The following is a 27,661-nucleotide window of genomic DNA, read 5'->3' on the forward strand; positions in this document are numbered from 1 at the left end:
TGGGAAATGTGAGTAGTACAGAAATTTGAGGGCTCTGTTAGAGCTCATGAAAAATATACTTTTAAACTGGATTTTTAAAAATTATATATTACTTCCTTAATTACTAGATGATTTGTTACCCTTACAGGATAAACCCTAGGGCTTATTTGCCATAGGTATTTTCTAACAAGTCATCAATTAGTATTAGTACTGCCATTCTTTTATCTTCCCTTTTTTCAGTTAGCTGAGTAGTATTCATAGAATGTGTTACAAAATCCTTGGGTAGGCTCATAAAGCCTAAGCATGTGCAAACTCAGATGCCCAATCTTTGATTAAGAGTGTAGGTTTATTATAATTTCTTCCAGAACATCTACCTGTTTTGTTAGGATCAGCCTTAATGCTAAGCAAAGTAGTGTAATTTGTCAGAAAATTCAGATCCTAGGTTTGTCTGAATCAGAAGCTGCATTTTTCACTTTACTGTTTTCCCCATATGAATGAAAAAACCAGAATAGAGGTGTCCATTCAATGAATTATAAATAAAATATTGTGATGTAGTGGGAATGAATGATTGTGAGTGTCAGGAGATTTGGCCTCTCTCTGCTGAACTTTAACCACCAGTGTGATTTTGGAAACATCACTTAACCTCTGTGGGCCTCAGCTTTCGTGTAAAATAGATAAGGAGAATTGGATCAAAGTAATCCAACAAAGTTTAATGAACTTTTACAAATTCTAATAAAAACAGTCTTTTAAAAATTGAAACATTAAAATGTTTCAGGAGTTTCTATCATTGTCTGCTTTTGCACATTCGCCCGATAACGAAACTGAATTCTGTGGTATGAATTCTTCGGTAAGAAACTGTATCTTTTTATTTAGTGCCTAGCATAGCACCAGGTACATAGTTGAGGCATAACCTGTTTATACAAAGGAGACCAGTCAATCACACTTTCCTTCATTCTCCTATTTCCTTAGTTCATGCTCCCTCACCCCCACAATTATTTCTGGTAATCTCTAGGTATTTCTTGGGTTCTGGAATGTGTCCCACACTCTGGGTTCTTCTTTGGACAGTCCTTGTGCCTGATCATCTGCTTCTGTTACTGGTGATCTGCCATGCCACTGCTGGGAACATTAGATCCCTTTGGGAGCATTTTTCCTGGTAAATCCCATAAAGCTGCAAAGCCTTATGGGTACCCAAATGACTATGAATATATACATCTAGCCTTGCAGAACGCCTAATAAAAGTATATCGTTCCTCTGCTTTAAGTTCTCTCCTTTAGAGCTCAGAAAAGCACGTGCTGTAAGATCAAGTATCATTTGTGCTTCGCCTTTTTTTTTTTTTTTAAAGATTTTATTTATTTATTTGACAGAGAGAGAGAGCGAGCCAGCGAGAGAGGGAACACAGGCAGGGGGAGTGGGAGAGGAAGAAGCAGGTTTCCAGCAGAGGAGCCTGATGTGGGGCTCGATCCCAGGACTCCAGGATCACGCCCTGAGCCGAAAGCAGACGCTTAACGACTGAGCCACCCAGGCGCCCCTTATTTGTGCTTTTCTACTCAGGTGCATGAATTTCTCATTTTCGCACATGCCAAAAAAAAAAAGTTCAAGTTTTTACATGGATCAACTTCTGAAAATAAAAACCCTGGTTAGGAGAAATCAGTCATGATACTGAAGACCATTTAACTACTTGGGGATTTCTGAACTAGGTGATAATTTTAACATGCACTTAACTGTTGTTTTCCCTCTTCCCTTCATCAGAACCTCCTGACACCCTTTGCATTTCAGTTCATCCCACCATTGTTGCCTTTTAGTCACACAGGCCCAGAACGTTGGCATCATCTTTTTCCTTCTTAGTCTCTTCTCTCAAGTTCAATTAGTATTCCAGTTCTCTAAGTTCTTCCTTCCTGTCATTAGATTCTCTTCCTCCATTTCCATTAGTATTTTTAAAAAAATTATTTTTGGTGTATAGGAGCAATAATCACATGTTTAAAATTAAAATGTAGGACAGAGCATGAGTAAAAAGTCTCCCCACCCGTTTTCCAGCCATCCAGTTCCTGAGAGGCAGCCAATATTACCAGTTTCTTCTATACCTTTTCTATTCTGTGCGTATACAAGCAGACAAATTTACTTTTTACTTAACAATACGTCCAGCCCATCCACATTCTTTCTCCTGTTAGTCTTCATTCAGGACCTTTTCTGATGCTTTAATTATTTTTAACAACATTCTTAATTGTTCTCTTTGCCTCCAGCCTCTTTTTTCTCTCTACATTCTCACAGGCTGGAAGGAAGCCCTTACATATCAAAATTTTACATATTACAACTTCTGCAGTCCTTCTCCTGTTAATGACATCTTCATTCTTGAGTTGCTCAGACCAAAAAGTTTAGTGTCGTCTTTGACTCCTGTTTTTTTACAGTCAACATATAGTCTATTAGCAAATCCTGTAGGCTGTGCCTTCAAAATATACCCAGAATTTTACTGTTTCTCACCACACCTTATTCCAAATACTATGGAAGAAGCCACTGTGATTCTTACCGAGGTTATTGCAATAGTCTTCTGTCTGGTGTCCCTGCTGCTACTCTTGCCTCCTCACCAGCCAGCAAGCTATCTTCAGTGCAGCACCCAGAATAATCTGGTTAGAAAATGTAAGTCGGAACATGTCACTTTTTTGCTCAACATCAATGGCTTCCCATCCTTTTCAGAATAAAAGTTCTTACTCTGACTACAAGTCCTTATGTCTTCACCACTTACCTCTGTGATCTCATCTTCTACCTATTTTCTGCTGGTGCTTCCTGTTTTAGCCACACATTCTCACCTAAAAGGGTCTTTGCATTTGCTCTGTACGCTGGAGTTCGCTTCCTTCTATATCCTTACTTCCTTCAGCTCTTTCATCAGAAGTCACCTTCTCAGTGAAATCTTCTCTGGTCACCCTGTATATTTCCAAATCCTAACATTTCATTATCCCCTTAACTTCCTTTATTCTTTATTCCTTAGCATTTATCAATTGCTATCTGTTGTTTCTCCATTTGAATGTAAGGTCCACAAGAACCATGCACTGGTGAGTCTCCATTGCCTAAAACAGTGCCTGACACATATTACGCTGTCAGATACTTGTTGAGTGAATAAATGAATCTCACTTTAATAGCATCTGTCTTGATTTCATAGCTAACTCTTAGAGGACAGACTGCTTTCCAGGTTTTGTGAAGCTGTATTGAGGATTCCAATACTTCCATATTACTAACAGTTTAATTTTATTAATGGAGCTTCCCACTCAGAAAGCTTCAGCACTTCTTCATTACCTACAGAATAAAACCAGACTTGATATTAGCAAAACTGCTGCCATCTGACTCATCTTTTTCTACTCTTCTCTTTTATTATCTCCAAATAAAGCCTGTATTCCTATGAAACTGGTCTGCTTACAAAATGCTGTTTTCTCCTCACCTTTTGTCATTCTTACTGTTCCCTCATCTGTAATTCCCTCCTTCTTTTTCCCCCCTACAATCTAAAGCACTTTGGAGAGCTCAGTTTAGACCCACCTTCCACTTTCTTACAGTAGTCTTTTTCCAACCCAGCCCATATCCATCTCCTCCTCCTAGGTTCTGTGCTCTGTATTTGCAAGAGTAATTTGGCTTTGAATTATAGTTATTTTTAAATGATTGATAGATCTTTGCTGAGGGCTATTATTTGTATAAATTCTTTTGCTAACAGTGGTAAAGTATACAAAAATTTGAAAAGTCAAGGTGCTGACTGTATACAGTCTTTTTAAAAAGAAATCTCGATGCCCAAGCCCTACCCTGTATCTGTTACCTCAGAATTTCTGTGGGTGAAACCCAGGCATCAGTATTTTTAAAGTTCCCCAGGGTGTCCTAACATACAGCAAAAGTTCAGAACCATCAGCTTAAAGCAAAAGGAGATTTGTTAGCTTTTTTCACTATTTTTTTTCAAGATTTTATTTTTTTTATTTGAGAACTAGAGCAAGAGAATGAGAGCGCAAGAGTGGGGGGTTGGGGGCAAAGGGAGAGGGAGAAGACTCCCTGCTGAGCAGGGAGCCTGATGTGGGGCTTGACCCGAGGACCCTGGGATCATGACCAGAGCGAAAGGCAGACGCTTAACTGACTGAGCCACCCAGGCACCCCTTTCACTGTTCTTTTTGTCTTTATCTTTAGTACTCATCTCAGTGCCTGGGACCCAGTAAAGTGTTCTGTTGTTTTGAGTGAATGAACAAACTGGTAAACACAAAGATCTGAACTTTAAAGAAAACATGTTACTCAAAATTCAGTAACATCTAGGCATTTACTTAGGGAAAGAAAGTAATCTGCTGTGTATAAGTCTGCTCATGTTACCTCATTGGATTCTTAAAACAGTCCTAGATATGAGCAGGTATTATACCCACAGATGAAGAAACAAAGACGTAAGCAATTAAATGTTAAAGCTGGCATGTGAAACCATGTCCGACTCCCAAAGGTTTTGAAGAAAAATTAAAATTGGTAAAAAGATTTACCTTTAACTTAGAATGCCATAACATGCCAGATGTGCAGTAGATCTTAATGTCAAAAGCTTCCTGTTTCCCACTGCTTTTGTTTCCATGCAGCAAAGGTTCTCACCACCAAACTTTCCCTTCTGGACTTTGGTCATTGCTCTCAGCATCTGCATCTCAGGGTGTTTGGTGTGGATTTTTCCCTAGTTTCTTAACTTGGTCTTCCTATTTCCAAAACATTGCCCACTGTGTATCTGGCACTTGGAATCCTTTACCTGTCTGCCCAGTCATCTAGAATAGGTGGTGAGAGTGTGGACATTTTAACACAGCTTCTAAGCAACAAGTTGCTTATGTGATCTTTTCACTCGTTTATATCTTTTTTTCTGACTCATTAGAACATGTGATCTTTTCACGCATTTATCTTTTTTTCTGACTTTTTTACTTCCTCAGTTCTAGATCTAGACATTTAGATCCTCTAATTAAAACAAATAGGGTCTTGGGGTGCCTGGGTGGCTCAGTCGGTTAAGCATCTGCCTTCAGCTCAGGTCATGATCCCACGGTCCTAGGATGGAGCCCCACATCGGGCTCCCTGCTAAGCAGGGAGCCTGCTTCTCCCTCTCCCTCTGCCTGCTGCTCCACCTGCTTGTGTGCGCTCATGCTCTCTCTCTCACTCTCTTTCTCTCTGTGTCAAATAAATAAATAAAATCTTAAAAAAAGAAAAAAACCAAATAGGGTCTTTACCTCCTTCCATATGAATATCAACGCTATTTTGCGTTTAAGGTAAGACAGTTTTTTAAGTCTTCACTGAGATTGAGCCAGTACTTAAATTTTTTGTTCTGTTCAGTAGTTGATGTCTTAAGGCTTACCACTGACTTTGAACTTCTAAATGAACACTTGAGACGTATACTTGGAAATCTTTTTACCAGCATTCTGAGGTTTTAGATTAGGAGAGTCCAGAATGAGAATGAAGGATGATTTCCTTCTAATTTGGTGGATAGAGAAGTTAAAAGGGAATGGTTGGGAAAGATTAACTAGCAAATAAAATAAACAAGAGCTGATTTTTGGTTCTTGTCTGTTGTAAGTTTTATGCTTAAGTATGTTGTGTTTATATACTATTATACTAGGTGGCATACAATGATGACACTGTTAAAGAAAAAATTATTCTGTCGCTTGTTAAAATAAGAAGACTTTATTCAGTATTTTTGCATTAGGGGAGAGAGCTAGAGCTCAGCTCCAAATGAGGCAAAAACAGCCGGGGATCTATAGCCATCAAGCAGAGTGAGGGGGTCAGTGGATAGAAAATTACTGAGAGGACACATCAGGGATAGAGGGATTCTTGCTAAACAGATCTACCAGGATTCTTGTTAAAGGCAGATTGAGGACTTACACATCAAAGGTGGGGGATAAGGAACTAGATCAGATATCAGAAGTGGGGGAATTCTCACTAAACTGACAAGAGGATTCTTAGTAGGACTGGGTTAGGCAGGTCATAGATAGGATGGAGCCAAGATCAAGGCCTAGCTGAGGAGGGAGCTCACAGGAGCCTAACATTTGGTCAAGGATAGACTTTGATACTCCATGTGTGTTATATAATTACTTTAATAAATTTTCAAGTAATTATTCTTTAGAATTGATAGAAGTTTAAAAAATGAAATTGGTGGGAGTTCCTTTCTATTTGCTAGACGGGATGCTGCCCAATTCATGAATCATTTAATAAAGCCAATTAGGTCTTCCACGAATGCATGAATGAATGAAATTGCTCTACTTAAACTTGCCTGCTTTCTCTACCTGTTGTCTATATCTGACAAAACTTATAATTGGTTGCTAATAGAGAAAATAGTTTCTAAGAACTACCTTAAAATGTGTTTTAAAAGAGTAAACAAAGAAAATTATTTGGAAGTGCCATCATTTGTTTTTTGTAATATTGATCTTAATTTAAGACATGTTTTATGCTTTTAAGCCTTCCCCCTTACTGATAATGGTAAACTATATGTAGCTAAATTTTTATTTCTAAGTACATTCTGAGTCTTTGTAGTATCTCTACTTCTAAAGTAGGAAAGTAATATTTTGTTTATTTGAAATTTAATAAAACAGCTAAGTTTTATTTAATGAAACCAATATGCCATTTGATCCTAGAGATCACTGAGAATATTTTTTTTTCTAGAATTATAGCCCCAAATTAAATTCTCACTAGGAAGGATTTTGTTTATTTGATAAAGGCACCGAAACTGAAGTTCTGTAGCTTTGATACTATCGTGTATATACATGTCAACAACTTGGAACTTGCCTATTAAATTATTGCCCCTGACAGTTTATTGTTGATATACTGAAAGCTTTAGAATTAGATGAAGAAATGAACCACACTGAGGCAATGTACATTTAAAAAAAATTCTTTCTTAACAAAATAATATGGGGGGGGGGTTGGTGGGCGTCTGGGTGGCTCAGTCAGTTAAGTGTCTGCCTTCAGCTCAGGTCATGATCCCAGGGTCCTGGGATGGACCTCTGCATTGGGCTCCTGCTCAGTGGGGAGTCTGCTTCTCCCTCTTTCTCTGTGCCCACTCCCTTCTCCCCACTTGCGCTCTCACACTCTCTTTCTCTTTTTCAAATAAATCTTAAAAAAAAAACCCACACTGGTGGGAGGGAGGAAAGACTAGGCAGAGCACAGTGAATTTTTAGGGTGATGAAAATACTCTCTATGATGCTGTAATGGTGGATACATGTCATACATTTGTCCAAATCAATAGAATGTACCACACAAAGAGTGAACCCTAATGTAAACCCTGGGCTTTGGATGATAATGATGTATCAGCATTAAGTTCATGAAATGATCAAATGAGCTATTCTGGTAGGGGTATTAATAATGGAGGAGGTGTGCGTGTTAGGGGGCAGGGAGTGTATGGGACATTTCTGTAACTTCTTAGTTTTGCTGTGAACCTAAAACTACTCTTAAAAAAAAAAAAGCCTTGGGGCACCTGGGTGGCTCAGTCTGTTAAGCGTCTGCCTTCCGCTCAGGACATGTGGGATCAAGCTCTGCATTGGGAATCCCTGCTCAGCGGGGAACCTGCTTCTCCCTCTCCCTCTGCTCTCCTGCTCTGCTCCATCGCTCGCTTCCTCTCTATCTCAAATAAATAAATCTTAAAAAAAAAAAGTAAAGCCTTAGAAAAATAACACGTAATATCTTCAAACAACCAAAAACTCTTAGGAAATAGCATTGAATTCCATGCAAACAGAGCTTACTCTCTTAAGTGGTTAAGAATAAGGTAAATCTCTTTCAGGAGGAGAAATGTAGTTATTAATCCTTGAATACTTCTGGAATGATGTAGAATAAAAGTAAGGAAAATAACATTTAGGAAAGTACAATTGGTTACTATTCTTTTTTAAGTATAGCCTAGTTGAAAACATAAGTAAACTTTGGAAGATGTGTTACTACTTTAAAGGGAAGTGAAGCAGAGACATTTTGGAGAACTTTGGTCAGTAAAAGCGTTGCCACTATTTATAGTTTTTGATAAAGACTATTAATGTTGGGGAATGTAAGGTGACTAGGATCCAAAGAATTTCTAGAAAAGAGAAAGTATTTTCTTAATAATTTGAAGGGTTTGTTCAGTTTAATAATTTAAAGCAGCACCTGTCTTGCTAGGACCAGTTAACAATAGCTGGCATTTATTGTGCCTATTTTATTTTATTTTTTTAAAGATTTTTATTTTTAAGTAATCTCTACACTTGACATAGGGCTTCAACCCACAACCCCCAAATCAAAAGTTGCATGCTCCACCAACTGAGCCAGCCAGGTGCCCCTATATTTTAAATATTCTGCTGAAGACAAATATTATCTTATTTAATTTTACAACAATTGTAAGAAGTAGATACTATCCCACTTAAGGGTAAGGATGTGATTTGAAGACATTAAGTGATTGAAATTCAAATCCAGGTCTGTCCCAGCCTCAGAACCTGTATCTTTCCATTTTGCCATAGTATCCCATAATAATCTGAAAAGCTAAGAACACTTCCATAGTATCGTTTTATTCAAAAGGGGTTTTGTAAACATTTAGTAATTGCCGGCTATATGCTATTTACTTTGCTAGACCTTGTATAGAAAAGGAAAGCAGGGGGCGCCTGGGTGGCAGAGCGGTTGAGCGTCTGCCCTCGGCTCAGGGCGTGATCCCAGCAATCTGGGATCGAGCCCCACGTCAGGCTCTTCCGCTATGAGCCTGCTTCTTCCTCTCCCACTCCCCCTGCTTGTGTTCCCTCTCTCGCTGGTTGTCTCTATCTCTGTTGAATAAATAAATAAAATTAAAAAAAAAAAAAGAAAAGGAAAGCAAGACAGTTTGCAAAGAAAACTTTAGTTTTGTGGGACAAAATATTTACAGAACTAATTATCAGTAACAGTTATACACCAAACAAAGTATGGTGTAAAGTATGGTATAATATGGTAGAGGATTCTTGAAATTATAAGTACTGGGAATACTTCTTGGAATGGAACAGAAGAACCCAACCTTAAAAGAAGCGTTTAGGCAGGCAAAGATAGAGAGGCAAAACTTTCAAGGACAGTGTAAGTCAATCCCAGAAGCAAAGTCTTTAATACACACAGTAGTCTAATGAGGGAGGTGAAGATTTGGTAGACACCAGAGAAGCAAGCTGGCAGAGATTTGGCTCCTGAAGTATACAAAGTTTGGGCAGTATAAACTGGTCTGTGCCTTCCTGATAAGTTGAATGGGGCTATTATCTAGGGAAAAATTTCTTCCTTGCCTGTACAGAGTTATCCACTGACATTCAGCAGAGCTGTAGTTATTAAATACTTGAGTCTCGTTGCATGTGATTGTCAAGAAAATCATTTTAAAAGCTAGTTATGAATAGATGTAATGTTGAAATATGTGGGGTCTGTTATTAGAAGATTATTTAATATGCTAAAAACCCAAGTTTTATGAATTTTCTAAGTGTCTTTTAATGTATTTTCTAAAGTTTCTTTTTTTTTTTTAAGATTTTATTTATTTATTTGACAGAGAGAGACAGCCAACGAAGAGAGGGAACACAAGCAGGGGGAGTGGGAGAGGAAGAAGCAGGCTCCTAGCAGAGGAGCCTGATGTGGGGCTCAATCCCAGAACGTTGGGATCACGCCCTGAGCCGAAGGCAGACGGTTAGCGACTGAGCCACTCAGGTGCCCCTAAAGTTTCTTATTACAGTATTTGAAAATTAACAAAATTAGTAGTTTCTGGGGAACACTAAGGTATATTACTTTCTCAGTTTGATGTTTAAACTTTCAGTACAGGTATTAGTAATGTAATGAAATTTTGAATCTTCCAAGGATTCGGTATTTTTATTTCCCCCTTTTGGAGAGGTAAAAAGATAAGGAGAATGGGAGGAAACAAATCTAGGAAAACTTACCTCTTATTGATACTTATAGATTCTAAATTCTCCCTTTTTAGGTTAGAAACATAATACAGTGGATTCCGTGAAATTAACATTATTGGAGTATTTAAGTATATGAAGGATTGGAATTGTGTATAAGATTTGAGTTATTCTCCCTTCAAAATAAATGTGCAGGTGCCTGGCTGGCTTATTCGGTGGAACATGTGACTCTTGACTTTGGCTCAGGTCATGATCTGAGTTTGTGAGACTGAGCCTGCTTAAGAATCTCTCTGCCTTTCCGTCTGCCCCTCCCCCACTCTAAATATAAATAAAAATAAAATTTTTTTTGAACTTAAGAAAAATATACGTGGAGGGGCGCCTGGTTGGCTCAGTCAGGAGTGTGTGACTCTTGAGTTCCAAGTTGGGTGTAGAGATTAGTTAAAAATAAAATCTTTTACAAAATAAATAAAATATACGTGGAGTTATATCCTTCACTGCAGATGAATGCTTCATGCAGTGAAACTATTAACTTTATCCAACAGGATAAAAGCCTTGTGTTTTTTGTTTGTTTGTTTGTTTGTTTAAAGCAGCAGTTAAGTTTTTGTTCAACTAGAACCTCTGTAACAATGATTCTCTATTAGGTTGGGGATGACATGCCTCCCCTCTATAGGATATATGCTTTCCTTTTTATTTTATTTTATTTTATTTGAGAGAGAGTGAGCGAGTGAGAGAGCACAAGCAGAGGGAGAGGAAGAAGCAGGCTCCCCGCTAAGCAGGGAGCCCAATGTGCTCGATCCCAACAGCCTGGGATCATGACCTGAGCCGAAGGCAGACGCTTAACTGGCTGAGCCACCCAGGTGCCCCAGTATACCTGCTTTCAACTTTCTTTCCCTACCCCGGTCTTTTTTTTCCCCCCGCCCCAGTCTTAAGAATGATTGATTAAATCACTGTTTTTAAAAGTGTCATCCCTCATTTGTATTTCAGCAAAAATATTTTTGCAGTCACTAACTACTTAGCCATTTCTCTTTCCCCTTTAACTTCTGCCACTGATTTGGTTTACCTGTATCAAATTGCATCTTGTTAATTTTTAGATTTTTAAAAATTTATTTATTAGAGAGTGAGAGATCACCAGCAGGGGGGAGGGGTAGAGGGAGAAGCAGACTCCCTGCTCAGCAGGGAGCCCAAAGGACTCTGAAATCATGACCTGAGCTGAAGGCAGATGCTTAATTGATTGAGCTACCCAGGTGCCCTTCATCTTGTTAGTTTTGACCCAGTTTTGAAGCTAGATAATACTGACTTTTAGAGTTATTTTTTTATTTTTTAAAGATTATTTTCATTTACTTGACAGAGAGAGAGACAGCAAGAGAGGAAACACAAGCAGGGGGAGTGGGAGAGGGAGAAGCAGGCTTCCTGCTGAGCAGGGAGCCCGATGCGGGGCTCGATCCCAGGACCCTGGGATCATGACCTGAGCCGAAGGCATATGCTTAACAACTGAGCCACCCAGGCGCCCCTAAAGTTATTTTTTATTATTGTGTTTGCCCCTCCTAACTTTGTTTCAGCTGCAGCTTTTATAAGCAAGGCACTGACTTCAATTCCTGATTAAAAAAAAAAAATTCTGGGGGCGCCTGGGTGGCTCAGTCATTAGGCGTCTGCCTTCGGCTCAGGTCATGGTCCCAGGGTCCTGGGATCAAGCCCTGCATCAGGCTGCCTGCACGGCAGGAAGTCTGCTTCTCCCTCTCACACTCCCCTTGCTTCTGTTCCCTCTCTCGCCGTCTCTGTCAAATAAAATCTTTAAATAAATAAATAGATAGATAAATAAATAAATAAAAATTCTAAAAGGACTAGACTAAATCCATGTGATACCATGCTAAAGATAATCTTCCTGAATTTTAATACCTGTTACTACTGCATGGTATAGTTGATTGTCCAGTTACAGGTCCACCTCTGTATAGGTATGTGACCTTGGACAAGGCACTTAAACTCTCTAAACTTATTCCTTTTATAGTGAGGATAAGTGTCTCTTGCCTGCCTACTTAAGCTGTTCTAAGATCAAAAGAGAAACGGGTTATGAAAGAGTTGTGTAAACAATAAAATAGTAGTCATTCATTTACATTCCTAGCATGTGCCAGGTCTCAGTTCTGGATATACAGCAAGGAACAAACAATGAGTTCTTATGTTCTGTGCCAGGGTTTGGCAAATCTGATCCACTGCATGTTTGTATATAGAATACACGCTAATGTTTTTTGAATGGTTAGGGAGAAAAATCAGAAGATTTCATGACATGTGAAAATTACATGAAATACAAATTAGAGTATCCAAAATAATGTTTTAATTAGCTCAGTGGGGGTGGGGAGGGTGCCTGGGTGGCTCAGTCTGTTAAGTATCTGATCAGGATCCTGGGGTCCTGGTATGGAACTTCCTGCTCGGCGGGGAGTCAGCTTCTCCCTCCCTCTGCCACTCCCCTGCTTGTGCTCTCTCACTCTTTCTGTCAAATAAATACATAAAATCTTTTTAAAAAAAATATTAGCAGGGCACCTGGGTGGCTGGGTGGTGGGTTGGGCGTCTGCTTTCGGCTTGATTCATGATCTCCGAATCCTGGGATTGGCAGGGCGGGCTCTCTGCTCAGCGGGGAGTCTGCTTCTCCCTCGCCCTCTGCCTGCGACTCCTTTTGCTTGTGCTCTCTCTGTCAAATGAATAAATAAAATAAATTAGCTCAGTGGGGGTAACCCTTCACAGTGTATCTGTTTATCAAATCACATCGTATACTTTAAATATCTCACAACTTTATTTCCCAATAGTACCTCAATTAAAAAATAAATAAACAAACAAACAAACAAATAAATAAATAAATAAATAAATAAATAGAACTTACTGTAACACAACTGTGCTCATTTGTTTACAGTTGGGACCAAGACCATGTGCCCTAAAATGTTCACCATCTGGACTTTTACAGCAGTTTGCTGACCCCTGCTCTGTGTTCTTGGAATTCTGTTGGGGGTGTTGAGCAAGAAACATAAGTGGCTAATTTGTATATAGGAGTCAGGAAGTCAGAAGGTGACATTTGAACAGAGACTTGAATGAAGAGAGATGCTCTGACAGCAGAGCATTTCTGGCAAAAGGAACAAGAAATGCAATCGCCCTGAGGCAGTAGTGTAGCTGTATAAGGTCTAGTAGCTAGGCAGTAGGAGCTGGGGATGAGGGAACCAAATTTGGAAGGGCTTTGGAGACCATGGAGCGACTTTAGATTTTTATAGAGAATATATAAATGGAGAATTAAGATTTCAACTACTATTTCAAGGTATTTTTATGGTATTGTTATAGTGACAAATCACCTCACCACTTCAAAGTATCTGACCTTTTTTAATAACTCTCGGAAAATAACATGGGGAATGTTGACCATGACAGTGTTTTGGGGATCCACCTTTGGCATTTAATAATGACTACATTCTTTTTAGCCATTCATATAGAATTTCACCCTTGCTGTTGCATGTATGTCTTCACCTCTCGCCAGCTTTCATTTAAAAATTGGGGGATATTTTCATTTCTTTAATTGGACATTTTTCCTATTCTTTTTTTTTTTTCTTTTCTTTTCTTTTTTGTTTTTTTTTAAAGATTTTACCTATTCATTTGAGAGAAGGAGAGACAGAGAGAGCACAAGCAGGGGGAGAGGGAGAGGGAGAAGCAGACTCCCCGCTGAGCTGGAACTGGAGATCTTGACCTGAGCCAGACAGACGCTTAACCATCTGAGCCACCCAGGCGCCCCCATTTTTCCTATTCTTGATATTCTCAATTTATGGGGATCACCTACTTTTTTTTCCAGCACTTTAATTATAATTCTTCAGCACTTAAGCCTGAATTCAAGTACTACTACTTGATATTCCTCCTCCTCTGACTTTTTTGCACTTTGTGGGTTTTTTTTTTAAGACAATGGAAGCAAGCTTTTAGTTTACTTTTCTCTTTCATTTAACCAATTAACTATCCTGTATGTTCTAGCATAAGGCACTATGCAGCTAGAAAGTAAATAAGGCTAAGCTCCTGGTCTAAAAGCATATGCAAAGTATAACTTTGAAAAGCCTTCCTTGTTGCTTTTAGCATTGTACCAACTTCACTTTATCCTGTCCTTTAGCTTCCTTGACCTGTAGCTTCCTTGACCCATTGCTTTCAGTTTTGATGTCACTCCAAAGCCTTTATCTTGTTTATATCCTCTTTCATCTTTTTTTTTTTTAAGACTTTATTTTTAAGTAATCTCTATACCCAGCATGGGGCTCGAATTCACAACCCTGAGATCAAGAGTCTCATGCTCTACTGACAGAGCCAGCCAGGCGCCCCTGTCCTCTTTCATCTTTTAAAAAATTAATTTATTGGATGGGAGATGTTGGCATGCTCCTCTTTTGATTTTTAAAAATTTAAAAATTATCTTTAACCTACAGGTAATGAAGTAATGGGTGAAGTAGAAAGGGGATTATGAAGTACTAACTTCCAGGGGAAAAAAGTCTCTTTATCATACAAGTAATTTATATTCCTTGTACAGCTTTTTGAACATAGAGATAAACCAAAAAAGGAAAGAAAAATATCTTGAAACACCAGAGGAAGTCCTAATTAAAATTAGTAGCTATACTTGTATGTAAATATATTTACTCTTAATAAAATAGGAATACATCATTGTGTGAACTTTTTTCACTCAACAGCATATGATAAACATCAACCTATGTCAACAGATAGAACACTTCTCAGACTTTTTTGCTCTCAGATCCCCTTTACACTCTTAGGAATCAAGTTTTTATTTATTAGCTTATATCTGTTTACTAAATATTAAAACTTAAGAGACTTTTAAAGCATTAGTTCATTTAAAAAGAATTATTACATGTTAATATAAATGATTGGTATTTTGTTTTGAAAAAAAAACCAAAACTTTTTTTCCAAAACAAAAAAAAAGAATTAGTGGGAAAAGTAAGACTATTTTACATTTTGCAAATCTTTTAAATATCTACATTCAGTTTGTTATACTGTGTTGTCTTAGTTTGTACATAATTGTTTCCTCTGACTGCAATGCCCTCCTTGGTATTACTCATCCTTCAATCCAGCTCACATACATCACTGTATTTAAAGGCTACCCCACCCGTCCTTATACATATGTGTAGAGTTGATTACATCTTCTTGGTGCCTCACTGTGACCTTTAATACTTGCTTGCTGTATTACTATGTATGTATGTATCAGGTCCTTGAACTATACATACTTAAATTTTCTTGACTGAAGGAAGTTTCACAATTACGCAAGGGTTATGGGAAATGCACCCGGACAAAAGTGGGATAGACCATAGTCGCTCATCAGATTTGCCAGAAATAGATTAAAAAATAGGTTTGCTGTCAAAGTAGGTTTACTAATTTCTTAAATGAGTGATTGGCAGCAACAGTTGATGAGGACAGAAATATGATTAACTGCACATGCCAATGCAAATATACACATTTGGCAATCCATATAGGAACTGTTTGTTAGTCCTGTGTAGTATAATTTTCATGAGTCGAGCAGCATTTCTTATTTCCTAATTAGAACCGCTCTTTTTATTGTTAGTTAATATAAGAGCTTTATGGAGTATATCTCTTAATCTCCACCAGTTTTCATCCCAGAAAAATAATACATTATCTGTAATTACCCTGTCATGGCAGGGTTCTCAAACTTTATGTACATAAGAATATTTTAAGGTGTTTGTGGTGTGGATTCCTCACCTCTGCTTCCACACACATACAGGTTTTGTTTTTTAAGTCTTAAAAAATCAGATAGAGTTTTATAGCTCAAAGAAATTTTGCAGATCTTCTCATCTCTTTTAGGAGTTGGATGATAATGAGGAAATTCAGGACCAAAAAAGGTTAGTAGTGTTTCTAGAATCACAAATCTAGTTAGTTAATGGACCAACACAGCCAGTAATTAGAATTCAGGTTTTCTGTCTACCTTGTTGCATCAGTCAGTAGGCCTTTCTTGACAAATAAGTTTGTCCATGGGACAGCTTTTCTTTTATAAGAGTGAAGTCACATAAGATCTCTTCTGTGTAAACCAAAAGTTGTAAAGTGTTTTTCGTCTTTGTCTTATTTTCTTCTTAGTTCTCAGCCTTATTTTCAAGATTCTGAAAGTCTTTTTTTCTGCTTAGGAATGGTTTGACTTTGATGGTAGCCTTAATTTGATTGGGTCAGCAAGAATTTAAAATTGTTTGAAGAAAATTAAGACGTCATTAGAGGATGCCTATTTGGAAAACAGGGCTCAGTTTATTGGTAGATAGATATATCATGTTCCTCTTTGTCCCTCATCAGTGAGTTGAATCATCTTCATACTCATTATCATATCAAAAATTAGGGAATTTTCAACATTCTTTCTGTCATAGTGTGTTAGAATTATACTGTGAGACTCATTTGAGGTCAGTCCTAGTATTGCTAACATCATAAATTATATATGTATATTGCCAAATGATTCTCCAAATTATTTTTTCTTTTAAATAGGTTCGTACATTCTCTGTATTTCACATTTGACTTGATGAGACCTAAGGGATGGCAGACTGAGCACATGGTTTCACCTCACCTTTTATGGCAAACCTTATTAGAATGAAAAGAGTAGGGGAAAATAGAATGAGAGGAGAAATGAACTAGTAACTGTCTAAAAAGTGAGAGTGCCATCATTGGACCAAAATTTTTTAGCAGTTCTTCACAGAAAGAAAGCAGAATGGTAAATACATAGGGGGCAAAAGTAAGATCAGAAGAAATCATAACCCAAAGCACATTAAAGAAAACTGTTATGGTAGTAGAAGCCGTGTGGAGGAACTTTATTTAAGGAGCAAGAGAGAAAGGACTCAGAAGAGTCTTGGTGTAGATTAATTGGGGAATTGTTCTGTAAGCTAACTACCACTTGGCTCCTCTTTTCTCTCCCATTTGGCCCCTAACCTGCAGACAGAAATGCATTTGTCCTCAGAATATAGCATTGAGAATGAGCACTGAGAGAAGAGAGGCAGGGCAATACCCCAGGTAGCCTCTGGCCCTTATGAGGCTTGCTCAGAAATTAATCTCATACACACTGCTCATACCCAGCAGCAGGTCTACTCTTTCCCTCTCCTTTAATCCCTAGAGACAACTTCAGGTAAACAGAATAGGTAAGCTAAATTAAATTCAAGGAGGAACACCAAACATTTGTAGAAAACCAGTACTATGAAAGAAAAGCAAAAAGTAGATCTAAATTCTTGGGAAACAGTCCATAGAGCAAGACTTTAAAGTCAGTATAGCTAATACCCTCAAGGAGACTCAAGAGAATATTGTACACACAAAAATAAAAGTCGTGAAAATTAAAAATAGAACAGTTCAAATAATTATCTGAATAGCAAAATAGTAACTGAAGAGCATTTTAGTGAGTTGAAAAATGGGGCTCTGAGGCCTTCTCCCCAAATAAAGTATAAAATGACAAAAGAAGATAAAAATATAGGAGAAAAAAATGAGATATGCAGGTTAGATCCTAAGATTTCAACATCCATCTCTAATAGGAGATCCAGAAAAGTAGAATGGCAGTAGAGGGCAGGAGAGGGCGTTAGAAGGAAGAACAGAAGAAATATTGTCTATAGTACTCTTTAAGACAGTACAGTATAGTGTTTAATAGTTTGGGTGATAGTCATCTTTGTCTCGTTTTTAAAATTAGGGACACTGCTTGCACTGTTGCATCATTATTAGGTGTGCTGTAGAATTTTGTAGATAATCCTTTTTCAAGTTAAAGAAGTTTATTCCTACCCAAAATTAGTAGTTTTTTTGTTGTTTTATGATATTTGAGTGTTGAATTTTGTCTTTTTTTTCCAGCATGAGCTAAGAGAATCACAAGGGTTTGCTCCTTTATGCTGCTTTATTAGTATTGAACCATCCTTGCATTGGGATAAACACTATAAGGGGCTCCTGGGTGGCTCAGTCGTTAAGCATCTGCCTTCGGCTCAGGGCATGATCCCAGAGTCCTGGGATCGAGCCCCACATCAGGCTTCTCCGCTGAGAGCCTGCTTCGCCCTCTCCCCCTGCTTGTGTTCCCTCTCTCACTGGCTCTCTTTCTCCATCAAATAAATAAATAAAATCTTTAAAATAAATAAATAAATAAATAACCACTATAAACACAATTCGGTACCCTACCAATTTACTAATATTTTATTTAGTTTTGCTTAAATGTTTATAAGAGATTAGGATCATAGCTTTCTCTTTCTGTGACTGTGGTATCTTTTGGGAAAAGATTTAAATTAGCAATAATTGCACCTCGGATAAACCTCATTGGCTACAATACTGCCACTGTGCAAAGCTATGACTACAGTATATTTTGACCAAAAACTGATTATTCAACTTTTTGAAGAAAAATTAAAACTTAAAGCACCATGGATATCCCCACATTAGGACAAACCTATATTGATGATAAAAGTTTGGGGATATTTTGTGACAAAAAAATTTGCTCCCAAACAGTAAAGTTTTAAAAGGAAGTGTTATTTCAAGAATGTGGTGAAATTTTTGTAATCTGTTAATTCCATCTCCTTTTATATATAAAACTCTTATTTATTTCTTTTAGGTACGCATAGCTGCTAAATTCATCACTCATGCACCCCCAGGGGAATTTAATGAAGTGTTCAATGGTGAGTAAACATTAGTATTTTAAGCTCCCTTAATTACATATAAGTTTCTCTTTTAATCCTTAAAGCACATTATAACTATAGTTAAGGAAATCAAGATTCAAACAGGTGAAAATAACTTACCCAATGTCACCTAGCTAGTCAAGTGTCAGAGCAAGGATTCAAACCCAGGTCTGAATCAAAAGCAAATTCTTAACCCATAAATTAGGATACCTATATTATGTGAGAAAAGATTTGAAGTAGATTAATATGATTAAGTAGAGAAGCGATATTAAATTGTTTTCATAGTTTTTTATCTATCATTATAAATTATAGCTTAAGCTTCTTCAGTGCTTTCACTCAAGACGTGCCCATAATACGTATAGGACACTTTCTAGAGCCATTGGGGCTGAACTGACTGCGTCTGGGAAGCTTGTTACATATACAGCTTTCAGGGTTACCATCCTCTGAAGATTTCTCATTCATTAGATCTTAGGTGGAATTGGGCAGTCTGTTTTATCAAGTTCTCCTGGGTGATTCTGAGTCACAGCCAGTTTGGGAGCCACTGTTCCAATACATTTATAACCTTCTGTGCTATTCACTGGCTTAATGTAATATAGAATGAAAAATGTGGATGAGGCATCTTGAACTTCATGATAAAGTCAATCATTAAAATTCCATTTTAAGTTGTTAAATTCATCGTAAAGTTCTTTGTGCATCTTGGCTCATTTGAGCAAACATTTATTTTGAAATTCTAGTTTTACATTAGATGGCTACCTACTTAAGAGGAACTGTGTGATATTCATCTGTACTTGGCCCAGAGCGCCCCATACATCACAGAACAATCAGTAATCTCCACCGATAAAAATCAATGATATAGAGAAAGAGTAACCAGGTGAACATATAAACATTTACTATAAGGAGTAAATAATACAGTAGAAATAAATGCAGACATTCTTCCTTATAGACTTATTTGTGGATTTTGAACACTAATAGCAAGGGAAACAAACGCAGCCTTGTTTTCTCTGGTCTTTTTTCCATATCGACCAAATATAAATTTTCAACAGCTGAGCTTTTAGGAAATTTTCCTACGATTTGAACTTTATCCAGCTGATTAGCTCAGATAAATTCTTGTCTTAACAAAATTAATGGACTTTGTAGTTAGAAGTCCCTTGTTTTATTTCTGACAACTGAATGTACTTTACAGGAATCTCATGAGAATAATTGATACGAAAGCATTAGATTAAGAATTGGCAAGCTACTAAAAAAAAAAAATTGGCAAGCTACTTGTGGCACGAGGGCTGGTTTTTATTGGCATACTACACATTGGCCTCTGGCCAGCCTCTTCTTTCAGAAGCCCTAAGAGTCAATGGCCTTTGGCTTATAATTAGTTTTCCCTATTGGAATTAATGTGTAGTAGTTTCTTATATAACAAGGACCTCCTCTTCCAAAAGAAGAGTGACTAGACTCTTGATACACAGCTTTTTAAAAGGATATAGTCCCCTACATTAAATTCTTCGTAGAAAAATATATTCGGCAATTTCACTGCCACTGACTGAATTTTGCCCAGCTTTCTTGGTCTGATGTTATAGAAAAGCCTCCAATTGTTATTCTCATTTTAAAAGATTCTTTAGATACAAAATTAACAGTCCTAACTATAACTTTCTTTAAACCATGTTTTTGATTTGCTATGAAGTTCTTTGAGAAGTTGTTGGATTATTGTACCACAAATAATTACATGCAAATTTATGAACATTAGCATCTGTTCATTTGCATTTTTAGAATTTCTATGTAGGGGTGCCTGGGTGGCTCAGTCAGTTAAGCATCTGCCTTCGGCTCAGGTCATGGGATCGAGCCTGCTTCTCCCTCTCCCTGCTGCTCCCCCTGCTTGTGCTCTCTCTCTGTCAAATAAATAAATAAAATCTTTTTAAAAAATAAAAAGAATTCTATGTGTACATATGTCTGAAGACTAACTTTGCAAAGCCTTGATTTTTAAAAAAATTTTGAAGTTTGTCCTCTACTGAACATTTTAATTTTAACATCTTTTAATGTTTTTTTTTCCTCAGATGTCCGGCTGCTACTTAATAATGACAATCTCCTCAGGGAAGGAGCAGCACAGTAAGTATCCTTCAAGATCCACTTATATTTTATTTTAATTTTAGATAAACTATGTTGATAACAAATTTGTACCCTGAAAATTAAGCTTAAAATAAAATACTTCAATATAAAGCAGTTGGTTTTAGCAGTTTTAGTTGTATTTTTCTTGGAGAAAACATGCCATGTTGTTTACTTCCTTTAAGTTTATTATATATGATCTTAATTTTTTTTCCTTTTGCCTAGATTTACCTGTTAAAGCAGAGCTTAATATGAGCTGTTAGGGTTTCTTCTATACTCCTTTTAGTTCATGTTGAATTTTTTTTAAATGCTAGCTATAGGAAAATTAGGCTACTATTGAGGAATAATGTTCTCAAATTGCCACAAAATAGTAGATATTCAGAAAGTGCCTTAATAGAATTAACTGTAGAGTGTTATTCTACATGGTTATTCAACCCAGTCATTGATTCCTTGTCACTATCAGGCTAATTAATCTTTCTAAAATACCATTTTCATTTTATCTTTGTCCTCAAAACCATTACAGTGGTGTGTGTTTTTTCTTCAAATCTAAACACTGTCTAGCTTTCAAGGCCCCCTGTTATCTGGCTTTATCACTACTCTCCTTTACATACAAAATTCTCTTTCAATCACTATCTGTCTAATTGGCCCAGAGTTCCTTTGTAAAGAGGAAACCAGGAAAGGATGATGACTGGGAAAGCGTGGGGTAAAGAGGATGGGACAAGGATTTTGATGTAGAGCGACAAATAATTATCATAAAAGCATTCGGTATGATATACAGTTGGTTTAGATTTTAGCTATAGAAAACTGTCTTAAGAGCTGCTGCCTGAGAAATAGTCATCTTCTGCCCTGTCCATGATGCTTTTTTGGAACTCATTTTGGGACCAGATTCTACAAACCCTAACATTTGTACAGCATCACTATAATTGTCATCATGAATGCTCTTCTAATCGCACATTGATTTAGGCACACACCAAAGATACATTCTAATGCTGGTTTCTTTTAGATGCATAGAATGCCATAGAAAAAGGGATTCATGATTTGCTAGTTCAACGCCTGTCTCTCTTTGCCCTGTCATTGAGAGAACCTTATCTACATTTTGTCAGCAGATGATTATCCAATCTGAATGCCTCTAATAATAAGGAATTCAGTATCTCACAAGGCAAGTTCCTTGCCTGCCATAATTGGTCTTAGTTGTATCCTTGAGAGCTACCCAAAATAAATCTACACTGTCCTTCACGTGATAAGGTACTGCTGAAGAGACGGGGAGTGGAATGCCAAGACCCAAGATTGATTGCATCCTGAGCCTATTGTCCCATTTCCAGTTAGGAGTAACAGTAGAACTGGGTATTTAGTTCAGATGCTTTAATTGACAATAAAGCTTTGTTTTTATAAATATTCTGGTTCTTACAGATTCTAGATTTTCAGAGAACATTCTTACTAAGGAGAACTGTCTTATGCCCAAATATTTGATTTTCCACAGGGATGAAAAATTCAGTTTTTTTCCTGTAATGAGGTACTTCAGTTCCTTGGCCATAGTCCTCATAGTAAGCGTTCGGTAAATGGTGTTTCAGTAATCATCATCCTCATCATTATTGCCTTCTATATAAAATGAAGGAGGCTTGAACGACTTCACATTTACTCTTTCCTGGATTTCTGCCTATGTATGCTTCTGATCTCTAAAACCATTCTCTGAAATTCCCAGCCCTTCTGTACTAAGTAGGGTGTTGTAGGCCACAGAGAGGATTTTATTCTGAAAGGGAGGGCAAGTTATTAGTGTTTTGAGCAGAGAATGACTCGATGAGATTATATTTTAGAATAATCACTGGCTGCTATGCAGGGGGCAAAGATTAAAGGAAGATGAGTAGCTAGAAGACTTACTGCAGTAGTTCAGAGATAAATGGCAGTGGTTTGGACTAGAGTGGTAGTAGGAAGGATGGTGAGAAGGAAGCAGATTCTGAATATGTATTCAAGGTAGAACCTATACGATTTGGTGATGACATGTGAAATTTGAGAGAAAGAAGAATCAAAGATGATCCCAAGTTTTTGGCCCACACAAATGGTAGAATGGAAATACCATTTTCTTGAGATGGGATTAAATGTTAACAAATTTGATGTTGGTGTTTGTAATCTATAATCTTAGGATGTATTTTAGAATGGAATACTTATTTACTCCTTACTCCTTAAGCTTTTCCAAAAAAAATAATAATAATAATAATCCACTTTCCGTGAACCTTTAGTTTATATTCTTTTCTGAAGAACCACTGTGTTGAGGACTAATTTTGTTAATGGGGTTCTGGTGTTATGAGGAAATAGTTAATTAAAAAACACAATAACAAAATGAAAAGATTGAAGATTAGCTTTAAATATCTGTTTCTTTGGTTTCTCTTGAAAAGTCTAGGAAGTATTTAATAGTCTGCTTAAAAATAGTGGTCTAGTAGGTGTTTTAGTAGGTTAAAATTGGGCTGGAGTGGTGTTTAACTCTTCTCTTGGCAAGTGAATTCTGGGAGAGGACTGATACTTTGTAAGTGTATTATGCTTTTTTACACTGCAGCTTATTTCCATTTTTCTTTCACTTTATCTTTTTGCTTACTTCGTAAGATGTACTAGGGAGCCATTGAAAATGCAGTTTTACAAATGTAGCACTGGACAATTAAATAGTAATATTAGGTATGCACTTTGATTATTCATATATCCCCCTTTTCAGATAATCTCTTATGCCTTAAACTCTCATCTGAGACTTGACTCATGCTCAGCTCTTACCTAACCCTCTCCCCATGTCAGATGTCTTCCGGTACATTTAATTGTGGTCTCTCCTACCTGTCCTGCCTCAGAGCCAGAATAAAGAAGACAGCATTGCTAAAATAATGCATCAGTTGAAGATCTTTTTTGAATTACTGAAAGCTTCTGTCTAAATGATTAAAACTGTTGGTAATTCACAAAAACTGGATTTCTTAAAACTTGGGAATAGTCTAAGGGGAATTTCTGTTGGAGCCTAGGAGTGCAGAGGAAAAGGTAATTTCAGAGTTTAGGGCATATCTGAGATCTCTGTGGAGAAAGCTGGAAGGCATTAGGAAAACACCAATTGCCTAGAGGGAAAGGGAAAGAGCACCAGAGAATATTTTCTCATTCTCTTTCACTATTATGTGAATTACCTTTGTGTTTATGTATAATTCTCCCCCCCCCTTTTTTTTTTACTTTTTAAAAAACAGTGCATTTGCCCAGTATAACATGGATCAGTTCACGCCCGTGAAGATAGAAGGATATGAAGATCAGGTAATGATTGTTCATTTTGGTAGGCTGTGCCTGGGTGGTAGTAGAAATCTTAGAAACCAAAGCAGATATCTGAAGATAAGATGCTGAATAAATTCATGTCTTAGTTTTCATAGCTTCTGTAAATATTCTACATATCAGGAAATTCTTCCTCTCTCTCATAATACTGGGAGTTTCTTTGACAGGAAAAGAGAGCTGCCCCTAAAAAGAATAGTGAAAATAAGAGTTGAGTTTCACACAGATTTTATAGCTGTATGTAATTCTCCTTGGTAAGAATAACAGGAGACATCAAATTTGACATTGTATAGGAAAATAGGCATCCCTATTCAAATAGAGGAGCAAAGCAAATATTTCCATTGTTATCATAGTTAATAACATTGTATGACAGGATTTTCCAAATTCATTAATGTACACTTCAAAGGTAGTATGTCACTAAATACCAAATGTTTTGTAAAAGTCTGAATCTTTGAACCCACAAATCTGCAGAATTTGTCCTAGGAAAATAAGTATGTAAATGTGTTAAAAAGATTATTTGAAGCAAGGTTTATAATAGTGAAAAATTGAGAATAATCTAAATGCCCAACATTAAATTCATTATCTGTAGACCAAAATACCATGTAGTCATTGAAAATCAATATAAATACTGATCTGGGAATGTGCTCCTTTTGGGTGCGCATACACTGAAATATTGATCTGGGAAGATGTTTGTGATATGTTAAGCTAGAACACATAAAGGAGCATATGTAGAATTGTGCTGGTAAGTGAACTTAATATATCAGTGCGGGTTTTTTTAAGATTTTATTTATTTGAGAGAGAAAGCGCAAGTGGGGAGGAGGGTCCGAGGGAGAGGGAGAAGCAGGCTCCCCACTGAGTAGGGAGCCTGATGCGGGCTGTATCCCAGGATCCTGGGATCATGACCAGAGTCAAAGGCAGACGCCTAACCAGCTGAGCCACTCAGGCATCCCAGAATCAGGGCCTATTAAATTCTGTGAAAAGTGCACCATTATTTTATGTATCACTAAGAAAAAACACTGCCAGTTAAACTCTGACACAGTCTTAAGATGCCATAAAGTGTAAGATGCATCCCATTTTATGTTAAGTCATGGGAGGACATATGCATCTTAGGAATCAAAACTATAAAATATATAGATGTACATAGAAAAGGAAATGTGGGAAAATATACACCAAAATGTTAACTCTGTGTTAGAATTACAGGATTACTAGAATTTGTTTTGCTTATTGTTTGTTTTGGTTTATATTTTTGCTTATCTTAATTTTCTTAATGAAAACAATGACAAGTATAAAAGATAAACACTGAAAAAAATGATAAAAATTCCTTGCAATTGATATTGTATAATTTAATAATAGAGAAGAATTATTGAAATAATAAGATGTGTCCAGATGCATGTTATAAGAGCATTCCCATATACCAGTAGTAGCTAACTTTAAAAATATAGTCAACAGGAGATTGCATTCTTAGCCACAACAGCAACAACAAAAAGCCATTACCTGGACACTAAAACAAGGAAAGACGTATAAATTATTAAAGTAGTTGCCATAGGGGCACGCCTGGGTGGCTTAGTGAGTAGACCATGCAAAACTTGATCTCAGGGTTATAAGTTTGAGTACCATGTTGGGTATGGAGATTACTTAAAAATAAAATCTTTAAAAAAATAAAGTAGGTGCCATAAAACACACATACTCACAAAGGAAAAAAGACAAAAATAAAGTAGATGCCACCCCTGCATATAATAAAAATTGACTATAGTAGATTAAGTAGAAATTTTTGTTATGTAAGAAGTCCAGAGATAATATTAGAGAGCTGTTATAGTAGCTCCATGATGTCATCAGAGATCCTAGTTGCTTCCACCTCTTTCTTCTGCCTGCCTTCAGTGTGGCTTTCATTATCATGCTCTTTTTTTTTTTTTAAGATTTATTTATTTATTTATTTATTTATTTATTTATTTATTTATTTATTTATTTATTTATTTAAGAGAGAAAGAGAACACGTGAGCAAGGGGTAGAGGGAGAAGCAGGCTCCCTGCTCAGCAGGGAACCCGACACAGGGCTCAATCCCAGGATCCTGGGATCTCGACCTGAGCCGAAGGCAGATGCCCAACTGACTGAGCCACCCAAGCACCCCTCATTATCGTGCTCTTTAAGAGAGCTGCCCCATTTTCAGGGCACTGAATCCATGTTCCAGGAAGGAAAAAGAGGAAGTTGCAAAAGGTACTTTTGGCCTTTCCAGAAGCAACTTCCACTGATAAGTTACTGCCAAAACTCCTATCACTTTGTCATTCCTAGCTGGAAAGTGTCATTTTTTTAGTTGTACACATTGTCTTTTTGAAAACCTTTGCAGTTCTGTTAGTAAGGGAAAGGAGAGAATAGATATTGGATTGGAAACTAGCAAGAGTCTGCAATACAGTTCACACACATACACACGCACACTTTAATCAAGGAAATAAATGGAAAATTAAGTAGATTTAAATGCCATGTTTCTGAATAAGTATAAATAATATGGAAAGCTTATCTGAATGAGAAATATAAATGATATGGAAACTTTGTTTTTCAAATAGATTTCATACAATTCCTATGAAAAATAGACCATACAGGATCATTCTGATTACAAAAAACAAATGAGAGACTAATGAAAGACACAAGGCAACAATCAGAAAGCCCCTAAGTATCATAAAACAGAAGGGAAAAGGAAACAATTGATAAAATGTATGAGATTAATCTAACTTTGATTTCCAGTGCCAACTGTACACTTAGATTAATTCCAGGTGGAGTTTAAAGGTTAAATATTTTTTTAAAACATAAAAATTTAGTAGGGAATGGAAAGGGAATCATAACTTAAGTAATGATGAAACATTAGGAAGTTTATAAAAGGAGGCAGGCGCCTGGCTGGCTCAGTCGGTGGAGTATGCTGTGCTTGATCTTAGGGTTGTGATTTTCAGCCCCACGTTGGGTGTAGAGAGCACTGAAATATATTAAAAAAAAAAAAACAACTTCAAAGAAGAAAGTTTATAAAAGAAAATGACCTTTGCGGGGCACCTGGGTGGCTCAGTCATTAAGTGTCTGCCTTCAGCTCAGGGCGTGATCCTAGGCTTCTCCGCTGGGAGCCTGCTTCTTCCTCTCCCACTCCCCCTGTTTGTGTTCCCTCTCTCGCAGGCTGTCTCTCTCTCTGTCAAATGAGTAAATAAAATCTTAAAAAAAAAAAGAAAAAGAAAATGACCTTTGCATAATAAAAAGTTTTAAAAATAAGATTTAAAAAGGAGTAAATATGTTCCTCAAGCGTAATAGATAAAGAGGTTATTCAGATACCTAAGGATGACGCCAAGAGTTCAGTGAATAAACAAGCAACAGACATAAACCACTTGCACCCAAGTGGGAAATAACAAAGCAAACTTAGAAAAGTGTTAGATCGCCCAAAAGTAATAATTAAGGAAATGCAGGTTAAAGTTTAATGTGAATATTTACCTTTTAGTTATGAAAGTTGCAGAATTGTGGTGAGAAAGCTTTATGAGGGTTAAGACTAAGAACATAGTTACATTCGTGGTTCCTACCATCATTGTAAACAAGTTTTTTAAAGGTTAGTTTGATGATAAGGACAGAAATCTCAAAACTAGGAATTCTTTCCAAAGATTTTTTTTTTAGCAGAAGATTTTATTTATGGTAGAATTTATAGTGGCTTTCGATAATGGAAACTGAAAGTAGCTTAAACCTCCTTCAATTAGGAAATGATTTAAGTAGATTATGGTATGTCAATATTCTGAAATTATATATAATTATTAAAAATGGTAAGTGTGTCAAAAGACAAATGGGAAATTAGGGAAAAATATGTGAAACTTGACAGATGGAAAGTTTTACCTGCCT

At 36.9% G+C, this 27,661-nt stretch overlaps 1 protein-coding gene and 1 non-coding gene across 2 annotated transcripts in view; one reads left to right on the forward strand and one right to left on the reverse strand.

Moving 5' to 3' along the window:
* Positions 1–27,661, forward strand: part of CAPZA1 (capping actin protein of muscle Z-line subunit alpha 1) — a 47,023-nt gene that overhangs the window by 3,266 nt on the left and 16,096 nt on the right. The window contains exons 2-4 of the mRNA XM_045801498.2: positions 18,361–18,424; positions 20,467–20,518; positions 23,725–23,788. Of these exons, the coding sequence (XP_045657454.1) occupies positions 18,361–18,424; positions 20,467–20,518; positions 23,725–23,788 (180 nt within the window). The remainder of the gene's footprint in view (positions 1–18,360; positions 18,425–20,466; positions 20,519–23,724; positions 23,789–27,661) is intronic.
* On the reverse strand, positions 17,966–18,101 carry LOC123795433 (U4 spliceosomal RNA). The gene has a single exon (XR_006780482.2). It is a non-coding gene; the product is annotated as a U4 spliceosomal RNA (small nuclear RNA).

This window comes from Ursus americanus, chromosome 12 (genome assembly GCF_024610735.1).
Source record: "Ursus americanus isolate L20-20 chromosome 12, mUrsAme1.1.p, whole genome shotgun sequence".
NCBI classification, from domain to species: Eukaryota; Metazoa; Chordata; class Mammalia; order Carnivora; family Ursidae; genus Ursus; species Ursus americanus.